Below are 10373 nucleotides of genomic sequence, written 5' to 3'. Positions count from 1 at the left end.
TGCCACACTGACCATGGAGAAGCCGAAGAAGGCAGCGAGGCTGGCGCTGAAGCGGACCTGGTGGGAGATGGCTGAGGATGGGGAGCTGGGCTGGCTGCTGGCCCCCTCGGCCAAGAAGATGCGGCTGCAGAAGAACGAGGTCGAGCCCACCAGCCACGGCTTCTCCTGCGAGCTGGAGCAGCTGCAGGGGAAGTACGTGCTGCTCAACCCCTGGGCCGAGGCTGCCAAGGAGAAGCCACCCGGCAAGCAGGGTAGGTAGAGCGGGCGAGGGGGGCCCTCCCCACGCTCCGCACTGCCACGACTCACCGCCCCTCTCCCTGCAGGCAGCCGCCATGCCGCAGGGGAACGGGGGGACGGGGTCCCCATGCCCCAGAAGGTGCTCTTCCCCGTGGAGCGCCTCTCCATGAAGTGGGAGCGGATCTACCAGGTCGGCGCCGGGCTGGAGAACCTGGGGAACACCTGCTTCCTCAACTCCACGGTGCAGTGCCTGACCCACACGCCGCCGCTCGCCAACTACCTGCTCTCCAAGGAGCACAGCCGCAGCTGTGAGTAGGGAGGCCCGGCTCGGCAGGCAGCAGGGCTGGGGCAGGGGTGCCAGTGGGAGGAGGAGCGCCTGCCTGTCCTGTTGCCAGTGCTGCGCTCAGCACCCCTGCATCTGGCTCCGGCAGTGGGGCGCCATGTCCTGTCGTTAACGCCCTGTCTTCTCCTCTCCTGCTCCAGGTGACCAAGGAGGCTTTTGCATGATGTGCCTCATGGAGAAGCACACAATTGAGGCTTTTGCCAACAGCGGCAAGACAATAAAGCCGATATCCTTCATCCGAGACCTCAAGAGTAAGGACGGCTGCCTTCCCCTCCCCCTGGTAGCCATGCAGGAGAGCAGTGGCTAATGCAGGAGCGTAGCCTTTGAGATGGGGGCAGGTCTTGGCAGACGGCTCTTCTGAGATGACTCCCTGAGCCTGCCAGGGGCTGGCGCCTTCAAGGGCCACTTGGGGCTTTCCGGCAAGAGTCTGATGTCTGGTTTGGTTTGAGGGGGCTCAACCCCCACAGTCCCTGCCCCAAGGAAGGGAGGGAAGGCCTGCATCATGCAGCACGTGCTGGGGCTGATTCTTCCCTCTCCTGCAGATATTGCCCAGCACATCCTCTTCAGGAGACAGGAGGATGCGCACGAGTTCCTGTGTCACACCGTCGATGCCATGCAGAAGGCCTGCTTGAAAGGCTGTACCACGTACGTGGGGCCTCTGATGGCCCATCGCTGCTCTTCCCCACTGTCCCTTCACTGGTCCCCTGCACCCACAGGAGGGGCCTGTGGGGTGAATGTGTCCCCCAGGTCAGACTCATAGAGGGAGCCGCTGGTTCCAGGGACCTTGAGTGGGTGGCCCAGCTCCCTGCCCCTCTGTGACACAGCTCTGGGCTGTTGTCTGCCTTCTCCCTTCTCCTGACTCCTCCACCATAGCAGAGCTGTGGTCCTGTCCCCAAATCCCGAGGCTGCTATGGGTTTGGATCCTGTCCCAATTGCTGAGGAATACAGGCGTGCCCGCTAGTTCAGCCCCAGCGCTGTGGCCAGGGCTGAGCCGCTTTCCTGTGGGCTCTCCGTCCCGGGAAGCCTGCGTTGCCTCCGTCTGCAGTGCCCAGCTCTGAGCTCCAGCCAGGAGTTTCTGCTCCTTCTCAAGGAAGGTGTGCATCGGAGCCTGGTGCCACCCCTCGAGCTGCGGCACTGGGAGAGCAGGCTGGCAGCAGCTGCGACTTCCCTCTGCCCTTGGAGCTCTGCAGCCCATCCGCTGGCCAGAGTGCACAGGGGAGCTGTCCCGAGGACACAGGGGTGGCCCGCGGGTGTGGCCATGGCGGAGGGGTGGTGTGAGATCTGGTGCTGTTATCTCCAGGTTGGATCGCGAGACCCAGGCCACGACGCTGGTTCACCAGGTCTTTGGCGGTTACCTGCGGTCCCGTGGTGAGTGCTGGCTGCCAGGTCCTGGGCCTGCGACTCTCAGGGCTGCTGTTGCCCCGAGAGCCTTGCGGTAAAAAATCTCTTGGGAAAGTGGCGAAGCATGCGTAACGTACCCAGAGCTGCAGCCGGTCAGTCTGGCAGTGCCTGCAGCTCGTGACCCCTGTTGTGGCGATGGAAAAAGCCGTTGGCCGTGGGTCTCCAGCTCATTGCCACTGATAGAGGAACCCCTGTTGCCAGCTCTCTAGCAACAACCGCTGTCCCAGCGGAATTGCCAGCCTTCCTCCTTGCCAGGCTGTGAATCCTGGTGCTCACCTCCCAGAGCCCAAATGCAGAGAGGGGGAATATTGCAGCTGCCTGCGCTGTGCTGGGGTGGTGGCGGGTGCAGGTGTTGTGCCAGGCTGTGCTCATTGCTCGCTCTTTTGCAGTGAAGTGCTTGGCGTGCAAGAGCGTCTCGGACACGTACGACCCTTACCTGGACCTGCCGCTGGAGATCGGGGTACTGGGGCAGGGTTGGGCATGGGAAGGAGCTCTGCTCTCGTGGGGGGACGTTCCTGCACCTGCACCATTACTGCTCTTAAGGCTCCTTAACCGGCCAGCGTCAAGGCACGGTGCAGGCGAGAGGGAAGCCGCTTCCATTGTGGCGCTGCCTTCTCTCTCTGGCAGAGCAGTGCCCGTTGCCTGAGCGTGGGCCACGACTCCTGCGTTGAGGCTCTGTGGTGTGGGGGGCAGTGCCGCCGTCCCTTACAGCGTGCTGGCCGGTGCCTAGCTGGTGGCAGGCTCACAGGTGTGGTGTAGCCTGTGGCCCTGTGCTCATGCTCTGTGTTATCTCTCGGGGCCAGTGTCTCGGCGGGGAGCTGGGCTGTCGTGTGGACAGGCCACTCATGCCCTGACCTCTCCTCTGCCCTTGCAGGAAGCCGCAAACCTAGTGCAGGCGCTGGAGCTGTTTGTGAAGCCAGACCTGCTGGGCGGGGAGAACGCCTACATGTGTGCCCAGTGAGTGTGTGGGGCTGTGGGCGGGAAGGGGCCCGTGGGTGTGCTGGTGGGAAGCAGGCGGAAAGCCTGCTCCAGTAAGGGAGGGCTTCTCTACCTGCTCCGTGGCTAAACTGTGAGGCACGTGGCCACGGAAGCCTGCAATGAAGCCTGCCTCTCCTCAGCTCCCTCCTCTGCTCCTCTGGTGGGAAGGGCAGGGGCCAGCAGACACGGCCACAAGCAGGTGCCCTGGAGCGGTGCCCGCTGTCAGCAGGGTCCCTGCCGTGGGGTGTGCCGCTTGGCCAGGGCTGGCATTGTCCGGGTGGTGGATCAGCTTGAATAGCTCGAGCTCTTGCTGCGCAGATGCAAGAAGAAAGTGACGGCCAGCAAGGGCTTCACCATCCACCGAGCCTCCAACGTTCTCACCATCTCGCTGAAGCGCTTTGCCGACTTTGGTGGAGGCAAACTCACAAAGGTGAGTGCTCGGCAATCCAGAGCGGGGGCTGTCTCCTGGCCCGAGGCTCTGCTGCCCAAAGCAGGGTGGGAGGCGATCCAGTGCAAGCTCTGCCGCAGTCCTGCTGACCTTCCCCAGCTGTGCGGCACAGAGGGAGTTTGGCTCATCCTGGCATCTTCCTCACCGTGCACTCGGCCTGGCGAGAGCGGGTCCCCCTCCCTTGAAAGGTGGGATCTGCAGGACGGCTGAGCTGCCCTTGCTCTAGCAAGAAAGCCATCTGCTGTGCAGGCTCCTGAGACATCCTCTCTCTGCAGGACGTGGGGTACCCCGAGTTCTTCAACCTCCGCCCTTACATGTCTCAGAAGAATGGGGATCCTGTCCTGTACGGGCTCTACGCGGTGCTGGTGCACTCTGGGTACAGCTGCCACGCCGGGCACTACTACTGCTTCGTGAAGGTGAGCCCGGGGAGCTCTCTTGGCACCCCGTCTGGGCTGGGGGCTGGTGGGTGCTCACGGGTCCCTGTAATGTGCAGAAAGGAGGGTGCTGAGCAGAGGTGCGTGGTGTGGAGCACTGGATCAGGTGTGCTGCACAGGCTGTGCTCCGCTGCAGGAAGCGTGGAGGTCTGCTCTCCCAGAGTCCCCTTGCCTGCCCTGGGCCGCCTGTGGGTTTTGGGGAGAGGAGCTCTGCCGACGGGCACTGTTCCTGCTGCTCTTCATGCCAGGAGTGTCGCCGCTCACAGTCGGACCCCATTCTCTCTTCTCCTTCTGCAGGCCAGCAATGGGCAGTGGTATAAAATGAACGATGAGCGGGTCCACCCCAGCAGCACCGAAGAGGTCCTCAAAGAGCAGGCCTACGTGCTGTTCTACCTGAGGTGAGAGCGCCCTGTGTCTTGCGGCCCCTCTTCCCCCTGCTCTCAGCATTGGGCACGGGGCTGGTAACACGTGCCTGGGTGTGGGACGGAGCTTGGCCCAAGTAGCCCCAAAGCCTGTGTGCACGTGCTGGCTCGGAGCAGGGTGGCGGGGAGAGGTCCAGCTCCTTGTCAGGATTTTGCTGTAGATCAAGAGCGGTTCATCTCCTCGGAGCTTCTGGCTCCTGTTGCTTGTGTGCATCTCCGACGAGAGCGCTCTCGTCGCTCGAACCCTCGCAGTTAACACCTGCACTTCTCTGCCTTCACCAGAACCCCCAGCCCCAGGAAGAGCTCGCAGGGGCCCACGGCCAAAGCTGCCTCCAGCCTGCCTGGCTCCACTCAGGTCAAGACAACTGTGACCAGCAGGGCCCTGTCTTCACTGCTGACGGGCCAGGTGAGTCCTTAAGGCTGCTCTCAGCCAGCGCTCCTGGGAGCTGGGAGCTGCTGCCCCTCTGTCTGCTCTGCGAGGGCGGGTGGCTGCAGCTCCGCAGGGAGGCAGGCGCACTGCTCCGAACGGGCAGGTGCGAGGGAGGACGGTTGACAGGAGGGATCCTACTGAGCCAAGGGTCCCTGAGCGTGCCTGGCAAGGCATGGGGAGGGACGTATCCCTCTGTGTCCTTGGCTCCTTGAATGCTCTCCTCCCTGAACCTCTGTCCTTCTGTTTCTCTAGAGACCACACATGCTGCTGGGGAAGAAGCTGCCGGGGCCAAAGGAGGTCAGAGCCCCTGTGGCCCGCAGTACATCTGGGGCAGGGCTGGAGCCGCCCAACAGAACCGCTCCGCCAAAGGCACCTGCTTTTTCCCCGTCACCCAGGCTGCTCCTCAAAGCCACCCCCATGGCCACAGCTCTGCCCAATGGTGCAGCGCGGACGCCCAAGGAGTCGCTCTCCTTCCCGCAGCTGCCTCCCGCGCCCAGAGCAGCTCAAGGCTTCTGCAACACCAGCAGGGCAGGCGCGGCCAAAGCGGAGCTGCCCCGGCAGAGCTCCTGCGAGCACAAGCAGCCACCTGTGTCACCCAAGGCGCTGCTGGAGCCCAGCCACAGCCAGGAGCCTGGGGGCAGTGGGGACAACACCGGGACCCTCAAGAGGGTCTCTTGCAGCAGCGGTGCTCCCAGGCCAGTGCCCGGCGCAGTGGGGAAGCTGGCCAAGGTGTCCCAGAAGGCCAGCAGCAGTCTTGGCATCTTCTGCACCTCTCGGGAAACAGGCTGCGGCACGGACCTCCCTGCTGGCCCCGGCGGCGAGCCGGCTGCTCCCAAAAACTCCGAGCCAGCAAAACGGAAATCCTGCCTGTTGGCCAGCGCCATGTCACCGCCACCGGCCAAGGTGCTGGTGCTCTCTGCGTTGTGGCTAAACCCCAGCCAACAGCCAAAGCCCACGCAGCCACTTGCTCACTCCTCTCCCCTCCCACTGGGATGGGGAGGAGAATCGGAAAAAACACAAAACTTTTCGTTGACATAAGAACAGTTTAATAAAGAAGTAAAATAAAATAAAATCATGACAATAATAATAAAAAATATACTAACATGAACAGTAGTAACTGTATTTAAATGGAGCATAGCAAAGAGAGAGAGCAAGAAAACCCAAGAAAAGACAAGTGATGCATAGGGCAGTTGCCCACCACCTACTGACCGATTCCAGAGCAGTGATGCACCCCTCCTGGCCAAATCCCCCCAGTTTCTCTACTGACCATGATGTTCTATGACCCTTTCACCAGTTGGGGTCAGCTCTCCTGGCCATGCTCCCTCCCAGCTTCTTCTGCGCCTGCTGGCTGGCGGAGCAGGGGAAACAAAAACTCCTTGACCTAGGATAAGTGCTCCTTAGCTCTCCTGGTTTGAGCTAAACCAGAACTAATTCTCTTCAGTGATTTTAATGTTCAGTTTAGTCTCTTCTAACTGCACTTTCTGAAATCAATAGCATGTTTTTCCAGACAGTGCCTGCTTCCTAGCAGTGAAAACGCTTGTTGTTCACAGTCACTACCGAGGAATGGTATGCAGAAAGGCTCTTGCTTATACGTGCTCTGTCTGCATCAGACGTTGCCTCTCACTACCGCACGGGGACTGCAGGGCAGCACACAGGACAGGCAGCACAGCCACCTCCAAATCCCCGCTGCCTCCCTGTTGGGGGAGCATCAAAATCTGCAGCTGTCCCAAAGCCCTTGAACTCTCCTGGTTTTGCAGAGCACGGTCTGCCAAGGCCTCAGCACGGTGGGAGTCTGGCACTGAGGTTCTTGCTGGTGTGACTCTGCTGACGCCAGTGTCTGCCCCACGATACGCAGCTCCTCTCCAGCCATCTGCCTCAGCAGAGAGCAAATCCTGGGGGGAGCAGCTGGCAGCAGAGGTGCGGGCTCCCCCAGCTCCTGCCAGGGGTTGGGGACATGCTCCCACCCCCTTCCCAGCAAGTCCCTGTGGGCATGGCCCTGAGACTGAACCCATCCCTAAGCCGGACCTGACCAAACTCCAGATTCACTCTAGAGTGGTGGTACCTCAAAATTCTTGGATGGAGGACCTGCTACGTACATTTGTCCATGGGGATTCACTAAATCCAAGCCTACTGCTGAAGCCATTACTCATAGGGGTTGTTCCATGTCGTGGCCATTGCTTGTCTCGGGAACAGACAGGAAAGCTCTGGATGACAAAAGCTGTCAGGACACTCTCCAGAAACAGAAGACCAGTGCTAGAAGATCCCCATCCCCTAATTGCATAGAAATAATTCCAGCTTAATGAAATCATTGTTGAAAATAGAACACACAGAACAGCATCCACCAGCAAAACTCTTTCAGTGGTGGTTTTAGCTGCTGCAGAGCTGATGACCTTACCTTCACTGTCTCAGGACCAAAAAAACCCACAAGTGACAAACAGGAACTCCTCTCTACCTAGCTTTATAGGTAGAATTGCTCAGCCTACAGCTCTGGAGGCACAGACCAGCCTAGACTTAGATCCTGAGTCTACCTACTCAATGACCTGTCCAGAAAGTCCAATTATAATTACCTTTGAAAGAGGAGGGAACTGGGTGGGGAAGAAAGGAAGGAAAAAAAATTGCTGGGAAGACAATGGAAGTATAGGCACACAATTAAAAGAGGAAGGAGCCGAGGTATCCTGAAGGCCAGCTCAGCCCAGCTCCCTTTTGCTGGTGAAAAGCTGTGCAGCTTGGAGGAAAAAAGCATACTTTGGTGCTGGGATGCACACAAATGCCTGAGTTCTGTCCTGAAACAGCAGAAAAACCTGGACACGGCTGCTTTTCACTTTCTTCCTATCTGCATGCATCTTTGACTTCTATGTTTCCCTGAAGTCCTCCCAGACTACCAGGGATGTGGCCTCTGTCCAGTTCATGTGCCATGAGGAGAAACAGGGTTTGACCATGAAGGGGGCAGCAAGTATCTGTGTCTGCAGAGGGAAAGGGGCAGCCACACCTCAGCTTCAGAGATGCCCAAAGCTGCCCAGAGCCCCAGAAGCCCCTGGCACTCCGGCCTTTCCTTGGCCCTGAAAGCCTGCAGGGCCTGCCAGCGCCGAAGATCCCCGGGGACAGGAGCCAAGGACAGTGGCCAGCCCCGTGGAGAGAGTAAGGGGGGCTCCGTCCTTCCTTTGGCCACAGGAAGATGTCCTTGGCCACGCCGGGACAGGCCACGTCTCCTCCCCATCACCCAGGGGAAGGTGAGGCCTGAGGAAGACCCCGGGCACTGGGCTCAGCACGGGCGGTGTGACGAGGCAAGGCCTGGCCGATGCCAGTGGCTCCGTCACGCAGCTCCTGCTGCCCGGGGCTGTGGCCGGAGCACAGACAGAGCCGCCTTTTGGGACTTGACCATGCAGAGCAAGCCCAGGGCAGCTCCCCTCCTGTCCCCCTCCCTCCCTGAGCAGGCCCAGGCCCCCAAGCGGACCGAGGGCGGGCAGAGCTGTGCCCACCCCTGCGCTGCTGCAGGCCCCGCTCCAGGGAAATGGCCCTTCCTGAAGGCCGCCTCCGCAGGCCCCACGTCCTGGCTGGCTGAGGAGCTGCTGAGGTGAGGAGAGGCCTGGGGGCCAGAGGGGGCAGAGGCCGAGGGGCCTGAAGAGAAATGGAGGAGAGACAGGCTGGGGGCAGCTGGGGACAGGGACAGGGACAGGGACAGGAACAGGGACAGGAATAGGAACAGGGACAGGACCAGGACTAGGGGTGCTGCAGGAGCAGGTAACTCCCAGCGTGGCTGGGCCTTGGGGGAGGGACCTGGAGACCGCAGGGCCCACAGGCCCTGTCATGGCCCAGTTCTCCAGCCCTGGGCCTGAGTGCTCAGCCCCAGGGACAGCCCCACAAGCAGGGTCAGAGCAGCTCCTGCTGCTGCCCCCAGGGTCGCCAGCCCCCCGCCAGCCCTGAGCCAGCCTGCAGGTGTGTGAGCCGGGGTGAGGTGGAGGAGCCTGGAAAACAATTCATGGACGAGGCGAGGGAAGAAGGTGCAGCCTGTGTGGCACCTGGGGTTCACTGACCCCCTCAGTTTCACGTCTGGATCAGCGCTGGCCTTGGGCATGGACTAACCTCAGTTGAAGGCAGGAATTCTCTTTACTAATCCTGGGTGCTCGAGGGCTCTTCCTGCCCTCTCCTGCCCGGTGTGACCCGAGCACATGACTGCCCTGCCTGCTCCTGCCCTGCTGCTTTGGGACCTCATGGTGAAAAGGAGAGAAGGACTCGTGTCGTTAGGGGGTCTCTTGGGGTGCCCTGGGTTTGCTTTGCTGCTCACTTCTGTACCGTTTCCTGGGCTATTCACCGTGTGGGTGCCTAGAGAGGCAAATGAGGCCCTGAACGAAGTTTCCTACAGTAAAACACGCTTCCTTTTTCTCACTGGTAACAGCCTGAAAGATCGATGCTGAAGCAGCACGTGCCTCTTGTGACAACACGTGACAAGAGATGGTTGTGTTCAGTTAATCCTTAGTAGCTTTGGGCATAGGAAAACAGTAGAGCAATGTTACTGTGTGGGCACCACGGATGTGGTTGTCTGGATTTCTGCGTATTTGTGACTGATCTTTCTTGTTTCTTTTAGACAAGAAAATCTTGATATGTACTGCCAAGGACAGAACAAAATGCGCAGAATTGATAAAGCAAGAGGTGCCAATCAAGGAGGGTGTGCAGGTTAGCACTAGTTTTAAATTGTCTCGACTGTGTTCCAGCTAAAAGCCTTGCCTTAAACGATTGAAACGAGCTGAACCGTTGGATATTTTTCAGTAGTGCACAATTCTATATTGCTTCGGACTTTACCAGCCATACTCATGGACTGTGGGCCTGTATGGCAGTGAGCCCAGAAGAGGAATTGAGGAAAAAAATGTGTGATTTTCCAAAATTCTTATGGGATAGAAGGCCACAGCTGGCTGCACACAGGTAGGAATACACAAAAATGGGCAGCGTCACTCAGAATGAGGAAAAGCGGTGTGGGCACAGCCGTAGTGTGACAGTTGTCACGACCCTGAGCAGCACAGCATGGATTTTTCAGGCAGCAAGGCTGGATGCCACTGTGGGTGAACAGCTCTTCCCGAGCACGGAAATGGGCTCTGCGACTTGGTCTCCACCTGGGACTCCCTGAGCCTGACCCAGAAGAAGAGCCTAAACCAGAGGTACAAGATGGGCTGTGAGTGCAAGGTGAGCAGCCGGGCTGCCCCTGCCATGGTAACCCATGTTAGCACACAATGAAGGTCACGGACCCCAAGCGGCCACGCCCTGACAGGCCCTGCCCCCTTGCCACTGCAGCCAAGACGCAAGCGCGGCTTTGCCCTCAGTCCACATCGGGACGTGGAGTGTGGCAGACGTGGAGGGAAGGAGTGAAGTCAGGGGGTTGTGGGGAGGGAGTCGAGTCGAGTGAGCGCGACCGCAGCGGAGGGCAGGAGCAGTGCTGTCCCCGTCCCTTGCCAGGAGAGGCGCGGCAGGAGTTTGCATCGCGCAGGCAAGTGGCAGTCGGCTCTTGAAGGCGGCTACGCGTGGGCACAGCGGTGGGGACCCGGATGGTGACTGCGGTGGGATGGGCTGGGATGGGCCCCGGGATGCCGAGGCCTGCGTTCCTATTGCCCTGACAACACCGCCCTGCGTTGGGAACAGAGTGGAAAGGGCCGGTGCTCCCACTCAACTGGCCACCCCCTCCCCCCAG

The 10373-nt window shown here is 59.9% G+C and overlaps 1 protein-coding gene across 1 annotated transcript; it reads left to right on the top strand.

The window, feature by feature from the left end:
* Nucleotides 1–13: 13 nt before the first annotated feature.
* LOC147413861 (ubiquitin carboxyl-terminal hydrolase 36-like) lies at nt 14–10054 on the top strand. Its single transcript, XM_086477030.1, has 18 exons — nt 14–242; nt 324–545; nt 721–831; nt 1123–1225; nt 1881–1948; nt 2371–2441; nt 2856–2938; nt 3278–3389; nt 3683–3823; nt 4139–4239; nt 4546–4669; nt 4946–5613; nt 6451–6610; nt 7760–7831; nt 8128–8267; nt 9279–9367; nt 9759–9871; nt 9980–10054. Exons 1-18 carry the CDS (start codon nt 14–16, stop codon nt 10052–10054), a joined length of 2682 nt encoding a protein of 893 aa, XP_086333156.1.
* The last annotated feature ends 319 nt before the right edge of the window (nt 10055–10373 follow it).

This window comes from Leptosomus discolor, chromosome 23 (assembly GCF_034619465.1).
Source record: "Leptosomus discolor isolate bLepDis1 chromosome 23, bLepDis1.hap2, whole genome shotgun sequence".
Lineage (NCBI taxonomy): Eukaryota > Metazoa > Chordata > Aves > Leptosomiformes > Leptosomidae > Leptosomus > Leptosomus discolor.
This window is presented reverse-complemented; position numbering and strand designations above follow the sequence as displayed.